Source organism: Chiloscyllium punctatum, chromosome 1 (assembly GCF_047496795.1).
Source record: "Chiloscyllium punctatum isolate Juve2018m chromosome 1, sChiPun1.3, whole genome shotgun sequence".
In the NCBI taxonomy this organism is placed as follows: Eukaryota; Metazoa; Chordata; class Chondrichthyes; order Orectolobiformes; family Hemiscylliidae; genus Chiloscyllium; species Chiloscyllium punctatum.
The window spans coordinates 28795839-28821284 of NC_092739.1; the positions used below are offsets into that span (position 1 = coordinate 28795839).

General features: G+C 42.1%; 1 protein-coding gene across 2 annotated transcripts in view; it reads left to right on the forward strand.

Annotated features, from left to right (window-relative positions):
- The window catches only part of fam241a (family with sequence similarity 241 member A), a 38700-nt gene extending 13739 nt beyond the window's left edge, over positions 1-24961 (forward strand). Inside the window, exon 2 of one of the 2 annotated variants that reach the window (XM_072583182.1) lies at positions 23304-24961. In XM_072583182.1, the coding sequence (XP_072439283.1) occupies positions 23304-23540 (237 nt within the window). In that variant the 3' untranslated portion in view covers positions 23541-24961. The remainder of the gene's footprint in view (positions 1-23303) is intronic. The other variant, XM_072583266.1, reaches the window with a different exon arrangement.
- The last annotated feature ends 485 nt before the right edge of the window (positions 24962-25446 follow it).

Below are 25446 nucleotides of genomic sequence, written 5' to 3' on the forward strand. Positions count from 1 at the left end.
GGTTCTTGGGAATTGAATTGAATTTATTGTCACATGTACCGAGGCACAATGAAAAGCTTTGTCTTGCAAGTAATGCAAGCAGATCACATAGTTAAGTAACAGAGATAAGTAAATAATAGGCAAACAGTGGCAAAAACAAAAACATAGGTGCAGGCGAATGTTAAGAGTTTGTGAGTCCATTCAGTATTCTAACAGTAGGGTAGAAACTGTTTTGAAACCAGCTTTTTTGTGTGTGTGTGTTTTTTTTTTCAGGCTTCTGTATCTTCTCCCCAATGGTAGAGGTTGCAGAAAAATATTGCAAGGGTGGGAATGAGGTTTGCCAAGTAGATAAAGTGTCAGGGGGAGCAAATTGAGGGGATATTGATCATTGTATTATGAAAATGATAGTGAAAAATGACATTGTTCTTACTTTGGATTAGCCAATCAACTGAGGGAGGGTAGACTTCAATAGGACTAGAACAAAGCTGGAACCAATGGTTGATGGTCAAAACAGGCTACCTTCAGTGGGCAGTTGGTTTGGGCACAGTAAAGACTTCCTTCCTCAAAAAGGAAAGGTAGGCTTTACAAATCCAGACCCCCTGGATGACAAAAGAGAGAGAACAAGTTAAAAAAGAAAAAGTCACAATAAGTGGCAGGTAAACAATACCTTTTAACAATGAAGTTGAATATAGAAGGTTGAGAGGGAAGCTGAAAAAGCTGGTGCAAACCGTTATTATGAGAAAAACCTCGACCACTAGCGTAAAAGAAATCCTGAGGTTCTCTTCTATTAAATTGAAGGGTATCAAGGTTCGTTTGATCTTAAAGTCGGATCAAAGGTCGGCACAACATCGAGGACCGAAGGGCCTGTACTGAGTTGTACTGTTCTGTGTTCGAAGATTATCAGTGGTTAGCTGGTGGTAAAAGTTTGGGTAGCATTGCTCAGGTCCCATAAAGAGTATTTACACATAGAGGCAAGAGGCATGTCTAAAGTTTTGAATGTTTGTCTTCACCTGTGAAGCAGATGGTGTCCATAGTGACCGACGCGTACCCTTAGAGACAAGAAAGTTGATGTGGAGGAATTGAATAAGCTGATGTCCTTAAAGTTGCCAAGGCACCAGAATCAGATGTGATACATCCAAGGATATTGAAGGAAGAGAGAGCGGAACTGCGGAGGTGCTAGTAACAATCTTTCACTCTTCCCTGGATTCAGGGATGGTGCTGGAGAACTGAGGAATTGTAAACATTACCCTTATTTTCAAAAATGTTTGTAAAGATTAGTCCACCAATTACAAGTTTCTAGAGGTTGCTGCAGTTTAACAGTGATTAGAGAAGTTTCTAGAAACAGCTATTCAGGATAAAATGGATAGTCACATGATAAAGTGAGAGTTGATTCAGAAGAGTCAACATAAAAATCGTGTTGAACAAACCTGCTAGAGTTTGTTTGAAGAGGTAATAGGCTCAATTAAGACAAGACTATTGATTTGCCTGATATGAACTTCCAAAAGGCATTCTATACAGTGCCATAACAGACTTGAGGAAATTTGTAGGTAATGGGATAAAGGGAACAGTACTAACATGTCTACAAAATTGTCTGAGGGACCAAAAACTGGAGAGTAATGATTAACGGCAATTTTCCAGGCTGGAGGAAGGTTTGTAGTGGAGTTCCCCAGTGGCCAGTATTAGGGCCTGAGTTTTTCCTGATATGTACTCATGACCTACTGTTGCTTTGTGGGGGATATTTTCAAAGTTTGCAAGTAACTCAACATTTGGGAGAATTGTCAACTGTAAGGAGGATGATTGACATCTGCAAAAGGGCATTGACAAGTTGGTGGAGTGGTCAGGTAGGTGACAGTGGATGTTCAGTGTGGGGACTTGAGAGGTGGTACACTGATAGAAAGGACTTGGAGAGAGTACAAAATAAAGGGTGCTTTTCTAAAGTAAGTGCAGGAACTGAGGGATCAGAGTGTGTAAGTTTGCAGATCATTAAAGGTGGCAGGGCAGGTAGAGTGAGCTGTTCATGGAGAGTTTTACAGAAACAAGACACATTTTGAAAGGTTGGGGAAGTTGGGACTGTTCTCCTTGGCCCAGAGAAGGCCAAGAGGAGATTTGATCGATGTTGTCAAGATCATGAGATGTCTGGATGGAGTGTCAATTGAAAAAGTTGTTCTCACTCATAAACAGATCAAGAACAATAGGGCACAGTTTTACAGTGTTTTGCAAAAGAAACAAAGTGAGAAAAATCCTTCAGTGGGGCATTGGAATGCACTTGCTGGAAATGTGGTGGAGGCAGGTTCAGTTGAGCAGGGTGAAAGTGAGTACTGCAGATGCTGGAGATTAGAGTCAAGAGTATGATGCTGGAAAAGCACAGCAAATCCAGCAGCATCCGAGGAGCAGGAAAATCGACATTTCAGGCAAAAGCTCAGGTTCAAGTGAGGCATTCAAAAGGGCATCAGATGATTGTTTCTGTTTAAATAAAGTGTGGGATTATAGGGGGAAAAACAGGAGATTGACACAAGTTTAAAATGCTCAGAGCCAGTGCAGAGAGAGTGGGCCAAATGGCCTCCTCCTGCACCTTAAGAAACACAGAATCATTACGTCATCAGTCTGGTAATGGCAAACATTTGGAGCAGGTCTTCTGCATTTTCTTCATTCTTGGAATGATATTAAAATAAAGGCATTAAATATGAGTTTGTAGCATCTTATCACATCTCAAATGTCTCAGAGCATTTTGCGTATATCAAACTCTGATTCTGTTATTGTAATGTGAGAAAAGTTTGCTGGCCAGTTTGTCACAAATGGTCCCACAGACAGCACAATTAATTTCTGAAGAAAGGGTCACTGGACCTGAAACATTAACTCTGATTTCTCACCACAGATGCTGCCAGATCCACTGAGGTTTTGCAACAATTTCTGTTTTTGCTTCTGGTTTCCAGCATCTGAAGTTTTTCCGGTTTTCTGTTTACAATTAATTTGATTTTGGCAGCAGTGTCTGTTGGAAGAGAGACCCTTGGTTTTTGAGTTATAAGAGGAGTTATTTCCCAGTGGTTTAGACTGACGTTATTGTCCCTGGCTTCCTATCTGTAAAAAATGCCATCTTATACAATACAGCACTCCCTTGGAACAGTGCAATTCCTGGAGTCGTGTAGAAATTAACAGTCCAACAGCTTGGACACACAAACATGAGCAATTGAGCTGAAATAACATTCATGTCAAAATATTTCGAACAGATGTCTCTGGAGTTCTACAGTACCAGCAGAAGACTGTCATTGTCAAGCTACCCATTAGCAAAAAAAAAAGTATAGGAACAGGCCCTTCAGCCCTCCAAGCCTTCAGCAACTCATTTTGCCCTTCCATAGTAAAACTGTCTTCCCTTACAGGTTCTGTATCTCTCTATTCTCTTCCTTATCATGTATTCATCCAATTTTTAATTGAAAGCTTCTATTGTTTCTACTTCCGCCACCACCTCTGACAGCATGTTCTAGGCCTTCACAACCTTTTGTGTGAAAAACTTGCCACACTTCTCTTTTAAGCTCCATACCTTGAACCTGTGTTGCCTAGTAAATGACCCCTTCACCCCGGGAAAAGATCTCAAACTTTTCACCCTCTCCATGCCTTTCACAATCTTATAAACTTCCATCAGGTTGCCCCTAAACCACCTACGTTCCAATGAAAACAAAGTCAGTCTATCCAACTATTCTTTTAGATAGAATCCCCCATTTCCAGGCAACATCCTGGTAAACCTTTTCTGTACCCTCTCCAAAGCATCCATGTCCTCCTGGATGTGTGGTGACCAGGACTGTATGCAATATTCCAAGTGTGGCCTAACTAAAGTTCGATAAAGCTGCAGCATAACTTGTCTGTCCTTATAGTCAATGCCCCTTCCAATAAAAGCAAGCATTCCATCAGCCTTTTTTATTACCATAGCAACCTGCGCCTCATCCTGCAGTGATCTGTGGACCTGTACACCCAGATCCCTCTGCATAGCGATACTCATAAGTTTCTGGCATTATCTGTTTATGTGTGTGTTAGCAATTGGCATTGATAGAGAAAAGTGCAGGTGCAAAAAGACTACTCTGTAAATGTACACATCAGTTTTGAGCAAAATCCATACTACCACAAATGTGAAATCAGGAAATGGCACTTTTATATGTGAATTTCTTGGAAATTGTTTAGAAAAATTGGAGGCTTGTGTTTTCCTGCAGCTGATGCCGCATAGCTGATTAAGTAGTTCCTTTAGTCCTGGTTGAGCTAATGTACGTAATTAAGATCTTCCCAAACTTCTTCCCATGTGACCCCATTTTGATGCTTAACTCCCTGTGGTTGGAGTGGTGGGGAGTGGAGAGTGAAATCTAAGAACAGGGATGCTCACAGAGGAGGAGTACAGCCGCTGTAACTCAGTAAGCACTTCTCAGTAGCCATTGTTGCTTTGGAGGACACAACCACAAAATTTCAGCTCACAATCCCACTTTAGGAAACTCTGACTTAGTTGCATGCTTCTAATTCTAGGCAACAAATAGAATCTTGTGTCTTGAGTTAAATGAGCAGGCTGCATTCTCTGGCTTGAAATAAATTCTACATTTAAAATCCATTTTAACTCCTTTTGATCAAATAGGATAGTGCAGATTGTATGATGTTTGCCGATGGGTTTCGCAGGGATAATTTTGACATTTGCAAATTGTTTAAGTTAGGAGATCCAAGATGGTGGCGATCCAGTAGGTCTGTCCTGCTGAGCTCTACACCAAAACCCAAGGTGTTGCATTTACCCTCCCTTTCTTACCCATTGTAGTATAAATCACTGGTTTTAGATTCCCAGAACTGCTATATATATATATAAGTTTCAGTGCTTTTTTTTTTAAAAGAAACAAAATATGACTAAGGGGAAAGGACCGTAAGGATCCCAACAAGCAGGGCACTCCCCTGCAGCAAAGGACATGCCCAGGGCTGCAGCATCAGCCTCTGCGAATATCCCAGGGGACTTACCTGTAGAGCAGAGCTTGGTCTCAGAGTTTGTGAAACTCCAAGAGAAGATCAATTCAGCAATGGAGGAGACCCAGACTAGGCTGGAACCGATCTCGGCCATGCTGCAGAAGTATGACCAGGAGATCCAGCATCTCGAGTGGCAAATCGTGAAGGTGTAGCAGTGGACCGCAGCTTCCAAAACCACAGTGGAATCCTCAGAGGGCCGGGTCCAGGCCCTGGAACAGCAGGTATGAGCCTCAGACGAGCAGGTCAACAATCTTGAAAATTGAGACCATCGGAAGAACATCCGCCTGGTCGGGCTGCCAGCTCATCAGCTTCTTGGAGCAATGGCTTCCATGGTTTTTGAAGCTAGAATTCTGGGTGGATCAGATGTGGGTCGAGTGGGCTTACCGGGTTGCGGTGCACATGCCTGGGTCAGACCAGCGCCCCCACCCGGTCAGAGTGCAACTCCAGCACTATAGACATGAGCAAACTGCTGGAAACCTCCACAGCACTGAAGAAGGATCCACAGGCTCTGATATGCAAAGGATCAAGAATTATGTTTCTCCAAGAGTTTTCTGCAGCCGTGATCCGAAAGAGGAAGGCTTTTAATGAGGTAAAAAGGAGGCTGAGGGACTTGAATATTCAATACTCTATAAGATAACCAGCAATTTTGCATTTCAGCCACGGAAGGTCTGTGTTTAATTTTGATTCATTGGAAAATGCAATGGACTTCCTGGACACATTAAAATAGACTGGCTGGCTTAAATAATATGGACAATCATGTTCCCTTTGTTTTTGTGTACTTTGCCTGGTTTACCCGGTTTCGTACTTTTACTATGTGTGGTTTCTTTTCTCCCTTCTCTCACGTCCTTCTCGCCTCCTGTTACCCTTTTTTTTCCATCATTTCCTTTTCGTTTCTCTCTCTCAGTACGGTGTGGGGCTTCTTTTTTTTTTAAACCAGAACTGCCTAGCGTTGAAGTATAGATGGGATGGGCTGAGTGCCCACTTTTAATTTTCTTGTTGTAAGACACGTGTAACTTTTGTTACTTTGTTTTGTCTCGGTTTGGGCGTGGTGTCAGCTAGGAGGAGCCATGGAGGGATGAGTGGGTAGTATGAGCACCTCCTGTGGGCAAGGTCGGGGGAGGGTGTGCAGGGGGGGGATGTTTCCTCTTACTTGTATTATACGTTGGGTCCTTGTAGAAGTTTTGATTTGGTAGCTTTGATTTTGTAGTTGTATTTTCAAGTTTATGCAAACTGTTTACTGTTTTCACTCTGTGCACTATAAATGGGGAATCTTCCTCTTGAGGGTCACGGGCTGCTTTGAATGGCTATGGCTAGCCGTTCATTTAACTGGTGCACCTGAAACATTAAGGGGAGTCATTCACCAATTAGGAGAAAAAAGATACTTTCAAGCCTTAGAAAAGAAAAGGTTGATGTAGCCTTGCTGCAAGAAACACATCTAACTGATAAGGAGCACTTAAAGTTACAGCAGGGAGGGTTTGGTCAGATGTTCTTTTCATCCTTTAATTCGAAAAGTAGAGGAGTAGCTATACTCATCCAGAAGAATCTTCCATTGCAGTCGTTCAACCAAATTAGGGACGAATATGGATGGTTTCTGATCCTTAAAAGCTTTAATATATGGAGAGGAATATGGGATCTTGAATGTATGTTGCCCTCTGGCACAGCTCCTCAAATTTTTAATGGGTGCGGTCTCCAGGCTGATCGCCCTTGGGGCACGTCATATAATTATAGGGGGTTCTTTAACCAGCTTATGGACCCCGAGGTGGATGGGATGCTGAGGGGTCTCGCGGGTATATCCCCGCAGTCCAGGTAACTGAACAGGGAGGTGGGGTTGGTGGATGTGTGGAGATGTCTTCGCCCTGAGGGTAGTGACTTCACTTTTTCTGTTAACACACATAAGGGCTATCCTAGGATTGACATTTTTTTTTGCTCCATCGGCCTTTTTGAATCTGCTGTCCTGCAGAATTGGGAACATAGCCATTTCTGATCTTGCGGCAGTGCACATGGAGGTTTAGGCTGGTGGCGATGGGACAGGCTTGTGGCATTGGCACATGCATCCTTTCCTCCTGAAGGATAGCAAGTTTATTGAGTGTTTTTCTCAAGAAGTAAAACCTTTTTGGGACATTAATTTGGGTATGGTTAATAATCCGTCAATGCTCTGGGAGACTGCCAAAGCCTATAGAAGGGGTTTGATTATTTCTTTCTTGGTGACTGAAGCAGCAGAAGGGAGAGCAGCAGCATATCCTCTAGGACCGGCTGAAGGCAGCCAAAACAGCGTATTTTGACAGACCATCAGTAACTAAATTGCAGAGATTACAGTCCTCAGGGCCACTCTGAATGCTGCGCTCACCCAGACAAAGAGGGAGATTTCCTTTGCACAACAGAGGTTGTTCGAGAATGGTGATAAACCAGGTAGGTATTTGGCATGCTTGGCCAGAAAGAAGAGTACCTCTCGATCTATCACATCCGTTAGACTGTGTGCTGGTACTATCTCCTGTGATCCCAAAAAGATTAATGCAGCATTCAGGAAGTTCTACTGTGGGTTGCAGTGGTCGGAGGGCTGTGAGGACAGATTTGCAATGATGGAGTCTTTTTTAGTTAAGTCCTTGGACCTCCCAGGTGTGACTTCAGAGCAGGCATCTCTTTTGAATGCCCCTCTGACAATCCAAGAGATACAGGAGGCAGTGAGGCTGCTCCAGAATGGTAAAGCGCCTGGATTTCGGAGTGGGTTTTAAAAGAGTTTATAGACGTTCTGCCCGGGCCATTGTTGGATATGTACAATTATTCGTACAGTCAGGACTGCCTCCCAACCTCTCTGAGAGAAGCAAATATTTCTCTTATCCTCAAGAGAAGGGGCAAGAGAAGGAAAACCCCTATATCATTATTAAACGTGAACTTGAAGATTTTGCCAAAAATTCTGGCATCGTAAGGGAGGACTAGACAGGTTTTATTAGGGGTTGCAGGTCCTCTCATAATATTAGAAGAGTGCTAAATATGGTTCAGCTGTGCCAGCAGTTCGATTCCGGGCTTGGTAGTCTCCCTGGATGCAGAGAGAGCATTTGACCGGGTGGAGCGGCCGTACTTCTTATGACCTGGAATGGTTTGGTCTTGGAGGTGTCTTTGCCAGGTGAGTGGCAGTTTTATATAGTGGCCTTTAATGTTCTCATTAATGTTATAAGGTCTGGCAATATCAGTATTTACATTGGTGATTGAGCCATTGGCAGAGGCCATCCAGAAGGACCGCAATATAAATGTCCCGCAGAGAGAATCAGGAAGGCATCGGTTCACCCTTTACGTGGATGACATTCTTCACTTTCTAACTAACCCGATAATATCTGTGCCCTGATTAATTTATTTGGCTCTTATGAAATCAGAGGCCAGGCCCGTCAGGGGTCTTATTCGAGTATCCAATCTTGGGGGTGGAATCCGATTCCCTTTCAGATGGTCACAGGGAGGTTTCCCGTTTCTAGGCATTTTTATCACCCCAGCCTTCGATCAATTATATCAAGCTATTTATACAGTTGCTAGAGAAGGTAAGACAGGACCTTCGGAGCTGGGAGGATCTTCTGATATCCTGGTTGGGTAGAATAGCTCTAGTTAAAATGAATGTTCTTTCTCATTTATTATATCCCATGCAAATGCTCCCTTTGTTACCCAGGCAGGCACTGTGGAGGCTTAACAGTTGGCTCGGCTCTTTTACCTGGCGTCACAGGTGGCCTCTTGTGAAGTTTGCCAAATTGCAGCTTCCACAGGCAATGGAGGGGTGTGGACTTTCAGGACTTTAAGAAATACAAACTATGTTCCCTGCTATCCCTGTGTGGCTGATTGGGCTTGTCAATTCCCGCAGTCAATTTGGCTGGACATTGAGGCCTCCCAGGCAAAATCCGTTGCTCATGGACAAGATGAGGACTGTTATGGACCATCACAGAAATCCAGTTGTACTTAACACGGTTAAAGCATGGAGAATGATGCGACAAAAGTGAGGGCAATTTACAAAAAACTTCCCCTTTTATTCCAATAGTAGGATTGGTAGGAATTCGGCTGGGATCGATGGATCCCGCCTTTAGGCTCTGGGAGTCCAGAGAAGTTTCCTGTTTGGGAGATTTATTTGATGGCAAGGTCATAATGTCTTTTTGAGCAGCTGAGCCAGAAGTATGAGTGATCTAGGAGGGACCTCTTTTGGTATTTCCAGATTAGGGACTTTATATAGAAAAAGACTGCATTAATGGTTAGTCCTTTATAAGTCGGATATGGAGAAGACAGTACTTCAGTCCATGGGCTCTCTGTCCATCAGCACCCTCTATCATTTATTAGGTGGTAGTGTCTCAAAGTACATCGAGCGGTTGTGTGGAATCTGGGCTCAGGAATTCGAGGTAGAGATCTCACCAGAGGAGTGGGAGGATATTTGGGAGAACGTTAGAAAGATATTCATTTGCAACAGGATGCAGGCTATGCAATTGAAGGTACTCCACAGGATTTATTTGGAACCAGAGTGCAGTGGCTTGCAAAATTTAAGACAGGAGCGTCCCCAATGTGCCCCAAATGTAAAATAGATGTTGGCACTCTTACTCATTGCATGTGGTCATGCCACAAGCTTCGTAGGTATTGGGGCACTATAGCAAGTGTTTTGGAAGGGATCTTGGGAACATAAGCCAAGGGTAGATCCTGTGTCCCTCTTCTAGGGTTTGCTGAATGTCCCCTCTTTGGACACGCATGGGAAGAAATTTGTTTAGATTAGATTAGATTAGATTGCCCTTCGGCCCAACAAGTCCACACTGCCCCGCCGAAGCGCAACCCACCCATACCCCTACATCTACCCCTTACCTAACACTACGGGCAATTTAGCGTGGCCAATTCACCTGACCTGCACATCTTTGGACTGTGGGAGGAAACCGGAGCACCCGGAGGAAACCCACGCAGACACAGGGAGAATGTGCAAACTCCACACAGAGAGTCACCTGAGGCAGGAATTGAACCCGGGTCTCTGGCGCTGTGAGGCAGCAGTGCTAACCACTGTGCCACCGTGCCGCCCACTTTTGCAACTGTTTAGGGTCAGTGTCTCTGTTTAAGTTCAGCCTCATGGTTTAGGGTCAGCCTCACTGTTTATAATCAGCTTTACGATTTAGGGTCGGTGCCACTGTTTAGTGTCAGCCTCACTGTTTAGGGTCAGTGTCACTGATTAGGGTAAAGCCTTAGTTTAGTATTCTTTCATTTTGTGCGAGGATGAATATTCTGATGGGCTGGGTATCGGAAAATCCCCCAGGACTCTCAGGGTGGCGTAGGTTAGTTATAGCGTACATTGCCCTGGACATCCTTACAAGTATGGCGTGCCAGAAAATTGAACTTTTTTACAGGATGTGGCAGTCCTTATTCGAGTGTATCAGATGTGGATGTATCAGCTATTTTAGTTAGGGTCTTTGTGTAGCCAGGAGGGATGTGTCTGGTGGCCCGGGGCCCCTGGGAGGAAGAATTCTGCCAACTGATGCTGTCGATGATGGGGAGCTTTGGTGGGATTGCACTGAGCATTGCCATTTAAATTAATTTGCTTTGGTTCAACTCTGTTCAACTAGATTAGATTAGATTAGATTACTTACAGTGTGGAAACAGGCCCTTCGGCCCAACAAGTCCACACCGACCTGCCGAAGCGCAACCCACCCAGACCCATTCCCCGACATTTACCCCTTCACCTAACACTGCGGGCAATTTAGTATGGCCAATTCACCTAACCTGCACATTTTTTTGGATTGTGGGAGGAAACCGGAGCACCCGGAGGAAACCCACGCAGACACAGGGAGAATGTGCAAAAGGCAGGAATTGAACCCGGGTCTCTGGCGCTGTGAGGCCGCAGTGCTAACCACTGTGCCACCATGCCGCCCATTTAGTTGTTATTTATTGAATTGCAGTTTGTGTAGAGTTCTTTTTCCTCCTAAGTAGAGTTTACTGTTATTGTTGTTACATTGCAAGATTGTTATTATTTTGTAGTAATTTTATATTTTTTTGTAAAAAAAAATTCAAAATCTTCTCAATAAAAATATTTATTTTTTTTAAAAGAAACACAGTTGTCATTTTAAATGGGTGGTTATATCCAGTATAAAGTGGCTGTGAGAAAAACAGTAATGTATCTCATGAGATTTAGATGTGGTGTAGATATGCCCTTTTGCTTGATGACCTGAGCAGCTTGCTTTTGTGACCCATACTGCTTTCTATTTATTTGTGTGATAAGGTAACCTTGGAAAGGACAGGGAAAAACATTGAGACTCTTCTGGAAAAGCAGGGTATTCAGGATACTAGAAATCTGAAATAAAAACAGAAAATGCTGGGAATGTTCATCTAGCCAGGCAGCATCTGTGGAAAGAGAGATAGACATAACTTTCCTCTGAGCTGAAAATGTGTTGCTGGAAAAGCGCAGCAGGTCAGGCAGCATCCAAGGAGCAGGAGAATCGACGTTTCGGGCATCAGCCCTTCTTCAGGAATGAGGAAAGTGTGTCCAGCAGGCTAAGATAAAAGGTAGGGAGGAGGGACTTGGGGGAGGGGCGTTGGGAATGCGATAGGTGGAGGGAGGTCAAGGTGAGGGTGATAGGCTGGAGTGGGGTGGGGGCAGAGAGGTCAGGAAGAAGATTGCAGGTTAGGAAGGCGGTGCTGAGTTCGAGGGATTTGACTGAGGCAAAGTGGGGGGGAGGGGAAATGAGGAAACTGGAGAAATCTGAGTTCATCCCTTGTGGTTGGAGGGTTCCCAGGCGGAAGATGAGGCGCTTTTCCTCCAACTCCTCCCCCTACCTTGTCTCAGTCAAATCCCTCGAACTCAGCACCACCTTCCTAACCTGCAATCTTCTTCCTGACCTCTTCCTGACCCCACCCCACTCCAGCCTATCACCCTCACCTTGACCTCCCTCCACCTATTGCAGTCTCAACGCCCCTCCCCAAAGTCCCTCCTCCCTACCTTTTATCTTAGCCTGGTGGACATACTTTCCTCATTCCTGAAGAAGGGCTGATGCCCAAAACGTCGATTCTCCTGCTCCTTGGATGCTGCCTGACCTGCTGCGCTTTTCCAACAACACATTTTAGCTCTGATCTCCAGCATCTGCAGTCCTCACTTTCTCCTCGATAACTTTCCTCTGATTCTATCAACAGTAGCAGTATTTTAGTTAATTTGTGTAATCATGAAAAATTTGTAAACAACATGGACAATACCAACTTTTGTTAAGAAACAAACTCCTAATTTACTAATCAATCATTGTACACTTTCTATCCATCAAAACGAATTTTGCATACTGCCCATTGCAAGTAACACTTCATATCACTGGTCAGGCTTATTTGGAATTTTTTGTAAAGTATTGGTCACACAGAGTTAAAAATTCTTTTGCGCAGTGCCATTTCAAAGTGGAACTTTGTAGATTCAGTTCCCTTGGGGTATACAGCACCATGAGATTCTAACTATGCAGTTTGTGTGGATTTCCTTGCTGATTACATTGTGGAGTCATGGACAGTTTCCTGCTGGCAGCATTGTGTGCTGCTTGGAAATCAAGCAATCTAGATCATAGCATTGTGTGGATGAATATTTTAGCTATCTGTCTTCAATACAGCATTATACAGTATAACATTCTAAAATATGGGTAACTGTACATCCCCTGATGAAATATTGCAGCCTCAAGTAAATGATATCCCTTTAAGGGACTTTGATTCACAAAACACTCATCGTTTTAATTTTTTTATATTGGGAAAATATCTCGTCTATGAGTGAGATGTAACTGTGTTAGTCATGTGGAATAGAAATGTCTGCGATATATCTAATTAATAAATATGTTCACAGAAAGTATCCCGACTACGGCTGTACAGGACATTGGTTAGGCCACCTTTGGAATATTGGATTAGTGGTGCTGGAAGAGCACAGCAGTTCAGGCAGCATCCAACGAGCAGCAAAATCGACGTTTCGGGCAAAAGCCCTTCATCATGAAGGGCTTTTGCCCGAAACGTCGATTTTGCTGCTCGTTGGATGCTGCCTGAACTGCTGTGCTCTTCCAGCACCACTAATCCAGTATTTGGTTTTCAGCATCTGCAGTCATTGTTTTTACCACCTTTTGGAATATTGCCTGCAATTCTGGTTCCCTCCTATCAGAAGAATGTTGTGAAACTTGAAAGGGTTTAGAAAGGATTTACAAGGGTGTTGCCAGGATTAGAGGGTTTGAGCTATAGGGAGAGGCTGAACAGGCTAGGGCTGTTTTCCCTGGAGCATCGGAGGTTGATGGGTGACCTTACAGAGGTTTGTAAAATCATGAGGGACATGGATAGGGTAAGTAGACAAGGTCTTTTCCCTGGATGGGGGAGCCCAGGATGCAAGGACATTGGTTTAAGGTGCGAGGGGAAAAATTTAAAAGGGGCCTAAGGGGCAACCTTTTCATGCAAAGGGTGGTGCATGTGTAAAACGAGCTGTTAGAGGAAGTGGTGGAGGCTAGTACAATTACAATATTTAACATCTGGATGGGTATATGAGTATGAAGGGTTTGGAGGAAAATGGGTGAAATGCTGGCAAATGGGACTAGGTTAGGTTAGGATATCTGATCAGCATGGACAAGCTGGACTAAAAGGTCTTTTTCCTTGCTGTACATCTCTATGACTCTATTTCTGTTTTTGTCTGTAACGAATGATAGTAGTATGCAATTGCTATTAGCTATGATGCTGAATGAATGTTGAATGACACTTAAATACTTGCACAATTTGTCGTGGCATAAAATAACAATGGTAGCTCGGAGGATGTGTAAGCAGTGAATTTGGAGCAGTTTCTTGCAATGATGCAAACTGGAACCTATCAGGGACTAAACACTTTTTGGACCTTGTAATATGTGATTCAGCGATTACTAAGGACAAGATTATTTTAGGATCTCATAGTAAAGGAACCTTTAGGCAAATACAATCATTAAATAATTGCTTTTCAGATTGAGAAATGTGAATCCCTAATTAGTGTCTTCAACTTAAATAAAGGCACTTAAGTGTTTATGACCAAAGTTTGCTAAAGTGAACTGGGTCAAGGGTTAAATGGTGGAGATTAGTGACCGACCTTTTAACGTGTTTGACAACTCTGAAAGGTGTGTAAACTTTGTAGAATTAAAAACTCTTCAGAACAATGGCCGGAGGTTAGTGTTGGTATGGGTGGTTGACTAAAGAAGTTGATGGTCATATCAAATTGTAGGAAAAGTGACGCAAATATTAATGGTAGGCCAGAAGATTGGGAAAATCTTTAGAAACCACCAAAGGATCTTCTTGAAAAAAACAAAGTGGGAGAAACTGAGTAGGAGAGAAATGTGGCTGAATTTTCCCTGAACAAGGTGAACATCAAGTCTGTTGGGAAAATGTGATGCAATTGGAAAAATGCGATTCTCAACATCATAAAGAGTCTGATTTTGCATCCAAGGTTCAAAATATGAGAAATAAAAACTTGCTTGTGAGTGGCAAGAAGCATGTATTAACATCTCATTAATATCTATTCCTACCTCATTGCAGGATGCCAACAATTCCTGACATGAAAGGGACGGCAAGCATGTATTGGCTGTAGCTCACCATTTGCTCCTCTGGGTCTCCATCTTGATCAGGAGTTCCCAACATCTTGGGGCATATGAACAGTGACTACTTGCACTCCCCTGTCTGCAGACACACTCCAGCCTCACCATATCAACATGGCACATCTCCAAGCACTTAAAAAAAAAAGTTTTCCACTTCAGCACTGCATTATACAATGAAAGGCATTGACGGATTGCAATATTGCTTCCAGACACTTGGCACACAGGAGCAGCTACCTCTCCCATGGATTGGAGCCAAGAGCATTGCAGGGCTCGTACTGTGATCACTTAGCACTTGCTCACTTTGTGTCTACCTGAGTGCTCGTAGTGTTCCTTACATACATTAATTAATTACCTTTCGTTTAGCACCTTATGACCTCCTTACAGAACTTCGAGGCTCGCAGTCTTTTTGCCTTACCTTTTACTGTAGGCACTTAAGCTCCTTTTCATGAAGTCAGCCATGGTCAGACAAGGGGTGGATATATTGCTGTAGAGCATTGTCCTTGTCAGTGTCAGCATATGCCAGTATGCAGCTTAAACAGTAAGTGCACTAAACGTACTTCAACCAGATGTCTTTCTCCACAGTAAATACTGATACAAAATATTAATTCAGTATCTGTCCCATCTCCTGTGGTTCCATTCGTAGATTACTATTTTGAACTTTCAGGGGCCCTATTCTCTCCTCAGTTGCTCTTTTGCTCTTAATATACATGTAGAATCCCTTTGGATTATCCTTAACCTTACCTGTCAAGACTATCCAATATTCCCTTTTTGTGGTCCTGACTTCCTTCTTAAGAAACCTCTTATACTCTTCAAGAGATTCCGTTGATCCTATTTGTCTATATCAAAAGTTGGCTCCAGATAGTGGAATAAGATGGCGGCACGGGCCTGCAGAGTTGCAGAGACCAAGAGAATGATAAAGGAGGAGGCATGCAGCAGCAACATGGTTCCACCCTAATCCGGGGGCTCCCCGCAAGTGAGGAGCAGGTCCCAGGCAGGCCAGTGATGTGCAGGGTCCATATAGCAACATTGCATTTTCCTTTTTGTCGGAGGCCTACATGCCCAGCATTTTGAGGAGGTTGTTTAAATTGTACTTGTGTGCTGCTGAATAATCACATTACTGAGCAGCAGCTTTTTTTCTGATATTGCCACGGAGGCTCATTGGAATCATTCACAATGGATCGCAGTGCAGAAATTGTGTAGTCTCTGTGGCTGCTGCACCAAGAGCAGCCACACAAATGAGTGAGAAATACACGCACCTGGAAACCAAAGACCAGCTTCAGTGGATATGAAGATTCCTGCTGTAGATGTCCTTACCATGTGACGAATATGCAGGGAACCATAGTTGCTCACCTTCCATGAAATGTCATGTAGCTGAGAATGGGGCAGTGTCACTATACTCTGTTTGCAAGCAGTGGTCAGAATACCATATCACAATGTACGGCCTCCCTACTGTGCAACACTTCCTTCCACTGCTGCCGTGCACCCTTTAAGATATCTTCTCCCTCCGGTTTCCATGCAGGCAGTCCAATCAGGGCACTGCTTAATCTTTTTGGATTCTTTGCCTGGGAAGTGGAGAATGCTCTGGATCACATGATGTCATCCATGAGAGCTGCAGCAAGGTGCCATGAGAACATGAGGGCAGTCCTCAGACAGAGGATCACAGGGTAGAATGCAAAAGTGAGTATTGGGTATTGAGTTAGATGAGCAAATTGTGGAGCAGGTTTGAAGGACCAAGTGGCCTACTCCTACACCTATTTTTCTGTTTTTCTTATGCAGGTGCTATAATCTATTGTGGTTTGAAGTGCAAAGGAAGTGGTAGAGACTTGTGATTATACAACACGCTGTGCAATCTTCAATTCCCTTAAAATGCAGGTGCATTTGAAGTGTTAAGAGTTGCTTAAAATTTCTTGCGCACATTACAAATGTTATTTAAATATTACCACATATTCATCAGTCTCTGTCCATACTCCTAAATGATTTTGCTAATTTTATAGATGAAGATGCATAATGAATGTAAATGTGTATTTTTACACACAGCAAGGACTACAGAATGAATAGTAGGTCTATTTATAGTTGCGACCTATCCTCTTATCATTTGGCAGGATTTATCATTGCAGGGAATAACATTTATAAATCTAGCTTTGCATTGAAAGTTGATTCCAATTTTAAGATCAACTGTTTAAACAATTAAACCTAATAAAACTGACAATTGAATAAACAAAAATTAAGACTGAGATAGATAAGTTCTTGATTACCATGGGGATCAAAGCGGGAAAACAGGTTGAAAAACCTATCAGCCATGATCGAATGGCGGAGCAGACTCAATGGGCTGAATGGTCTAATTTCTGCTCCTATGGACTTATACTCAGAATTTATTTAAAATGCATGCCTTAAGTGGTTAGTTCTGTCAGTTTTTAAATGACTCTGCTCTGATTTCAGATTAACCTACTGAAATGAAATTGATGAGAACTGCGTTTGTCCCACTTCTGTTTTCACTCCTGCTGAGCAAATTCAAGTCTTGTTTGTAGAAGTGTTAGATTTCCGCATTGTGTGCTGGACTTGCGACTTTCATTATTAGTGTTTTGAATCTGATGTATGCATAGATTTATGTAAAATATAATATACGGACACATTCATACATATAACAGGCATTTATTTGTTTGAGAGATGTTAATGTTTAAAAAAGAAATCATCTCTGCATTGCAAGCTTATCAGCTCCTGCACTACTTCTGGTCATATTATTTTCTTGTGGTCTAGATTCCGTGTGCGACAGAATCTGTCCTGTTGACATTACAAAGTTTAGTTTTAAAACTGTTGTTTCACATTTGCACAAAAATAAATCCTGACACCAATGTAACAAAGCCATTAAAATATCCAGAGTAGACTTGATTGTCAACTTTCTCTCCTTTGGATCGATATTTCAATTGTGCTCTGCCAAACAATTATTTGTGTTTTGAAACAATTATTTGTAGCAGGACATCAAAAGAAAAAAATGGTGCTGCATCTGAAAGGCGAAAATAAGCCACTGTCAATTTTCATTCCTTTTAAAGAACACGATTTAATGTTATCTGGTGCAGCTATTACTTCAATATATAATTAACAATGTGGTGCAAAAGCATCTGGAAATGCAGTATAAATAGGAACAGCTGGAATGTCATTAATGATTGTTCACTTGTATTGCCAACCCCTTTGATATTATTTTGCCTAACTTTGTGGACTTTGCATATTCATGCTTTTGGACCATACTATGATAGAAGTGTAACCATAATATGAAAGAATTTTCCATTTAAGTTTCAAAAATACATAGTTCAGTTGGAAACTGGAGTTTTAAATATAAACCAGGGTAATTATAAACATATGAAGATTGGCCATAGTGTATTGGAAAAACACATTTTAAAAGATGGTAGATAGGTAACAGCTAGTATTATAAATAATCCATGTTTGGTTTTCTGAAAAATCCACATTCCTCTAAAGCAAAAACATCTAACAGGAAAAGCAAATGAAGCTAATAGCATTAGATTTAAAAGAGAAGACTTTAATAACATTGCCAAACAAAATATTGAGAATTGGGAGAATTTTAGAATGCAATAAAGGAGAACCGAGAATTTAAGAGGCTGGAACAGTAATTTAACAATTTAAAAAGAGTGTAATAGGTCCATTTTTTTTAATGGAAAAGATCAGCACAGACAAACATAATAGAAAATGGCAAAGCAGCTAAATGAGTAATTTGTGCTAGTTTTCACAGAGCAAGACTCAAGAAGCCTCCCTAAAATAAGATTGAAAGTGAATGTGTAGAATTAAAATAAATTAGTATGAGTAAAACATAGTATTGGAGAATTTAGTAGGACTGAAAGCTGACAAATCCCTAGGACCTGCAGATCTTCAGTGTTGAAAGAGATGGCAGAACAGACAATTGGTGATCATGTTTCAGAACCCTACTAAACAGTGCCTGCAGCTGGGAAGGCTGTGGATATAACACCCACGGTTTAATAGAAGAGGAATGGAGAAAACAGGGGAAGACAGATTTGCTAGGTGTCAGTAGGAAGGAAAATACAAGAGCCTAATGTAGAGGAATGTGGTTACTAGATATATGGAAAATAATTCTCTGAGTGGACAGCATCAATATAGATTTATAAAGGCAAAACCCTTGATTAAACCTATCCATATTCTAGAAGAAATTGTGGATACTTGGCCTGTATTCTCTGAAGTTTATAAGAATGAGAGACAATTTCTGTAGAAACTTATAAAAGTCCTAGTAGTATTGACTGAGGTGATGCAGTCAATTTTTTTCTTGGTTCAGGTTCAGAACCAGGGGATGTGGTCTCAAAATAAAACAAAAGCCATTTAGGACCAGGATGGGGAGAAAATTACTTCCCCTAGGTTTCTCTAACCCAGTAAGTGTGGAAGCTTATCCATTAAGTACATTCAATACAGAAATTGGTGAAATTTCAAATTCCTAATGATATTGGGGGATATGGGGATAATATGGAAATATCACATTTCAAGGAAGGTGGTCAGCCATGATTTTAGATTAGATTAGATTACAGTGTGGAAACAGGCCCTTCAGCCCAACAAGTCCATACCGACCCGCCGAAGCGCAACCCACCCATACCCCTACATTTACCCCTTACCTAACACTACGGGCAATTTAGCATGGCCAATTCACCGGACCTGCACATCTTTGGACTGTGGGAGGAAACTGGAGCATCCGGTGAAAACCCACGCAGACACTGGGAGAAAGGCAACTCTGTGTGGAGTTTGCACAGAGGTGGGAATTGAACCCAGGTTTTTCGTGCTGTGAGGCAGCAGTGCTAACCACTGTGCCACTGTGATCTAGAATGACACAGCAGTTTTGAGGGTTGAATGGCCTACTTTGCTTTACCTACTATGTTGTCACATTGCTTCTTCCTATCACTGTAAAGTCTTCTGTTGCCTCCTCCATCTAATTCAAGCCTTTTGAGTATCTCCAGTTTAATCACTTCCCTATCGATGGCTATGTCTTCAGCTACCGATCCTAAGCCTAAATCTCACCTAAATCTGTCAGGTTCTCTAAACTTTTCTGTTCCTTTTTATGACTGTCCTTAAAATTCGTCTCTTTGACTAAGCTGCCGTTCATCTGGCCAGTATCTCCATATGTGGCTGTGTCACATTTGCTTTGTATTATGCCTGTTAAGCACGTTGGGGTGTTTTAGTGTTACAGGTGCTATTTTCGCTGCTAGCATGTAGCTGAAGAGTTATTTGCTAATGACTGGAAATTAAGAGAAGGAATATGTAAATTGGAGCTGTTTGAAATGGTGCTTTAAAAGAAAATCAAGTTGTGCAATTACGATTTGATGCGGTGATAGTGAGAACTGCGGATGCTGGAGATTAGAGTCGAGAGTGTGGTGCTGGAAAAGCGCAGCAGTTTAAGCAACACCCGAGAAGCAGGAAAATCAACATTTCGAGCAATTTGACCTATATTGATTTATATTCTCAGAAATTCCAAAAGTGTTGCTCCATCTGATTTACCATGATGAAGCAAAATTATTCTGCACCGGTAATAGAGGCAGTGTATATTCAACCATACAAATGCTGTAATATTAGAGAAAAGTTACTGGGCAAGACTGCAGTGCCAATACTGTTTTCTGCATATGATCAGTCATTCTTACAAACCCCGTTGAATATTGTACCAACATATTTAGACATAGGGTGTACATTTAATACTATCAGTTCATTTCAAGAATTGTTAATTTCAGAGCTATCTAATTTGTATTCTTATTGCTAGCTTTGATACCAGCAATCCCATATTTTATTTTAACTTTAACTGACCAACACTCTGACATTTTTAATGTCAATCTGCCTCAAAATTAAAGACCTACCGAGGGTAATTTAACCATTTATTTCTTTCACAGTATATAGAGATCAGTTACGTGTTAGAGGACCATAATATATCCAATTTGATTTTTATTTTTGAAATGCTCATGGACCCTAATTCCACTGAATGTATAAAAGAAGATTGAAGTAGCAGCTTTGTCAAAGGATGCACTCTGGTTTGGGGGGCAAAATAGAGCTGACTTACACTTGTACATAACCAGATTGGATTTATTTAGGGTCTTTAATGCGGAACAGTGTCCCACAGCCATTCACAAATTGACTGAAGGTGGACATATTGTGAGGATGGCCAGATATTTTGGTAAAGACGTATAGTTTAAGAAAGGTTTTGAGGAAGTGACAGGCTTCAGGAGGGATTTCCAGTGTATGGAGCCTAGGCATGGCTGTCAAAGATGAGCAAAGTCTGGAGGTGAAACAGCTATGTTTTGGTAGGGAGTTGTTGGTGAGAATAAGCAGAGATTCTGGAGAATGAGATATAAGGTGGGGCAGTTTATGCCATGAAGGAATCAAAAGACATGCACAAAATCCTAATTAAGAGGCTAGGAAACTGGCAGTCACTGTAGGTCAGTGAGGACAGGATGATTGAGTAAACTTGGTATGATGCAGAATCTTGAACAAGTGGGAGTTTATCAAAGGGGGAGGATGAGAGATGGAGAGGTAGGTACAGTGGAAGAGAGCAGTCAAATCTTTAGGATATACAGAGGAACCTCTATTATCTGAATGAGATGGGCGGGCACGATTTCAAAGACAATTGATTATTCGGTTGATCGATTCCTTTGGGGCTTAGAGTTTTCTGGTAAATCTGCTCCCTGTTCAGGAGACTAGGCAGCAGCACACCGTGCGAGCGCCTGCCCACCCCCCAACCCTGTCTGCCCCCTGCCACCCTTCAATCCCATCCAACACCGCCCCTGCCCATCCCCACTCCTATCCAACATTGCCCACCCTACCAGTCCAACCCCGCACCCCCGTCCACCCAAACCAGTCAAACAACGCCCCCGCCTGTCACCCAATCCCATCCAACACCACCCCACTGCCCACCCCAACCCAGTCCAACACCGCCCCAACCCTGTTCAACACCGCCCCCGCCCACCCCTCAATCCCATCCAACACCGCCTTCCCACCTGTCCCCCAATCCCATCCAACACTGCCCACCCCAACCCAGTCCAACAATGCCCCCTGCCTGCCCTCAGTCCCATCCAACATCAGCCCCCTGCCCACACCCAACCATGTCCAACACTGACCCTAACGCTGTCCAACACCGCCTCCACTCACCCCACAACCACATCCAACAAAATTCCACACCCGCCCCCCCAACCCTGTCTGCCCCCTGCCTGCCCCCAACTCAGTACAACACCACCTCCCTGCCCACCCCTCAATCCCGTCCAACACTGCCACCCCACCCACCCCAATTCCATCCAACACCGCTACCCCGCCCCCCAAACCAGTCCAACAACGCCCCCGCCCGTCCCAATCCATCCAACACAACCCCCTACCCACCCCAACCCTTTCCAACACCCACCCTAACCCTGTCCAACACCGCCTCCCTGCCCACCCCCCAACCACATCCAACACCATCCCCCACCCCTTCCACCTCCCTCAACCTGCCCATCACCGCCCCTCCACCCCACCCCCACCCCCCGTCCCCTCCCAATGCCGGGGCAGCCGAACTGGACACCGATAGTAAAACTGCTGCTGCCTTTGTGGGGTAAGTCTCCAAATACAGCCCGCGCGTGCGCACACACACTGAGCACGCACACAACTTCTTACTGCAACTTTCTGAAAGTTCCACCTCTAGCCTCTACAAGACAATGTTAGAGAGAATATCTAGGGAAGGGGGGTTGAGGATTCACCCCTATGTAGAACTCCAGGGAAAGTGTGGGGAGAGGGAGAGAGGGTGCAAGATCAGTCATTTGGAGATGGCGCCTGGGCTTCCATCGATGTCCAGTACTGTTCTCGACACCATTTCGGTGAGCTGAGATAGTTTTTAATCATTGCAAATGAAAGACGCGATCAGGGTTGAAACAGTTTTTTGATGTAACGTTTGTATGGGAGCCTCGAGATCTCCTTCAGATAATCCAATATTCGGATAATCGAGGTTCCTCTGTATATCACTAGACAGAAATTGAAATGGACCAGTCACATAAATACAATGGTTATAAGAACAAGACAGAGGCTGCGAATCTTGCAGCAAGTAACTCGCTTCCTGATCTCCCAAAGCCTGTTCATCACCTACTTGGCACAAGTCAGGATTATGATGGAATGCTCCAAACATTTCTAGATGTGTGCAACTCGAACAACGTTCTAGAAGCTTGGCTCTATCCAGGAAAATTGAGCCTGCTTGATTGACATCACATCTGCAAGTCAAATAAGAATTTTCATTGAGATAATAAAAAAAAGTCTGAAACCATTATGGGAATGTGAATCAAAGGATTGCATAATCCTCACTTTATTGCTTCGAAGTTGTGTAATCTGCTGTCCATTTCCATCAAATTTCCATCATTCTGCTGCAAATCCATCATCAAAATTATGAAGTTTGTTACTACATTGCTTGAACATAACTGTTTCCTTGAACATTTAATTAGTCTAGTTCTGGTATCATCTTTTAATGCTATAATTTCTTCTCTTTCCCACACTTTGGAACGTTGATAAGTTTGGCAAGAGAGTAAAGAATACTAGATTTCTTGCACATTCTGCCCCAGTGTAGACTTTTTTTTCAATATTTCACTTTGTTGCAGATATTGAATCATTAAGATCAGATGCTCCCCAAAAAGTATCTAGTGGGATAATTTAATAGCCGAACAGAACAGTTTCATAAATGCATATGCATAGTTAAATAAAATGCAGTTTAAATAGAATTTCAGGTGTTTGTATATTTGTCAAAATGACAATATTATTTTCTTCTTTTCTCTCCAGCAGATTCCGGTGGATGAGGAAGAAAGTGCCATTGATGACTGCAAAAAAATGGGGACACTCTTTGGGGAACTCAACAAATGCCTGCTCAATATTGGCTTTTCACGGATGCATTTTGGGTCCCGTGTTGTGGAGCCAGTTGTAATGATTTTCTTTTGGGTCATGTTGGGTTTCCTTGGTTTACAAGCTTTAACGTTGGTGGGAGCTCTCTGCCTTATTATTATTTTCATCCAGGAATAAAAAGTGTAAAAAAAAAAGTCTATGAAATTCTTTTTTCTACTTTGTGAATGTTATGTAATTATGTTAAAAATTTGTATTAATATGTATATATTTATAAATATATACAATGTAAAATGCACAAGAAAATATACAACTTTTTAAGTATTGCAATATATCATCTTTTTAAGCATTTTTAATCTCCTTTGCAAAAATTGTACTGTATATATGCAATATTTACAAGGCTTTGGCTGAAATATAGTATTTTTATTGAATATTTTCATCCTTGGGGCAAAATACTAATGTCTCAAAGATCTTTCGTTCAGAAAAGCTCAGGGCATGAAGTATGAGAAATATTTGTTGTGTTCTTTGAGGTTCTTGTTAATTATTGTAAAGTTATTTTTACTCCATGTTTGAAGGTAAATGTTTGCACAAGTATCAGATTTATCTTTTCATTGCCAAAAAAAAGGTGAAGTGAAATATTGTTTGAAATGTATTTTTCTCCTCCTGCAAGTTTTGATTTTATCAATACTCCAAAATCTGCTTTGCCAAAATAAAACATTTTGTAAATGAGAAAAGAAAATCTATCTGTTGTACACTGTGATTTGTTTTCCTTCAATCTTTCCTCTTCCCGTGAACTTTATTGCCAGCATTGAAAGAAAGGGAGAAATTTGCATAGGTAAGGGGTCGAGCCCGTAAGGAAACAATGATTTAATAAAAGTATAAATATGGTTGTTTGTTTTAAAACTTGAGAATTTAGAAAACATTTTAACAAAGTAACAGTTTCAACCAATTAGCCTATCTATTGACAGTATTCATAGAACATAGAACAGTACACAGCAGGGACAGGCCGTTCAGCCCACAATGTTGCGCCAAACATGACGCCAAGTTAAAATTCTGCCTGCCCTTTATTCATCTCCCTCCATTCCTTGCATATTCATGTGAGTATCTAAAAGTCCCTCAAACGCCCCAGTCATGTCTGCCTCCTCTTCATGCATTTCTTGAATTCTATTTGCTGACCAGAACCCCTCTTAATTCCTGTACAGGGTTCTTTATTCAATACCCGTCCAAGTAATCTATTCAAAATTTCTGACGACCTCTCATTTTAAAGATAAAGTTCCTTCTCTGTTTCCTTTTATTTGTATCTGGTTTGATAAATATGATCCATCAATGTGCATTTTGCTTCTAAAATATATGTGTGTAATTTGAATTCAAAATTATCTAATTTCCCCCCTCAGGATAGCATACCCTTCAACATTTTCAATTAGTTTGAAACCTTTTATGGTAGATGTGTATTTCGGCAAGATAGATAAATTTACATCTGAAGGAACATCACAGTAGGTTCCTACTTGCAGAACGTTTTGCTTTCTTTCAATATCACTCTACCTAAAATAACTTGAACGTTGTATAGCTTAAGAAAATTAAATTATAATTTGTGTTCTGAATCACTTTGAGTTGTATTTCTTGATGTGTTCATGTTTCCTAGTCATAATAAGCAATGGACATATTTCAATTAGGCAACCTTAGCAACTGCCTGATCACCGTGTTCCACTTCTCCAGAAATCTACAGGATTTGGAAGGTTTTGCATTTTCCTTCAATTGACACAAACTGCAGAAGATTTTGTTGAGCCTTCTTTAAAAAAAAAATTAAAAGTCTGTCAGCTAAATCTTTCCTAGCCACTTTACATTTGTCCAGATTTCTCTGGTCACTTCAGCATTTAACAGACCTACGTTGTTTGTAAAATTCGTTGGGCCATGACTTTGAATTAGAATTCGATGACCTCACACTTACCAGATTGGCTAAAATTGCATAGAGTCATAGAGATATACAGCACAGAAACAGACCTTTTGGTCCAACTTGTCCATGCCAACCAGATATCCTAACTCAACTAGTCCCACCTGCCAGCACCAGGCCCATATCTCTCTTAAA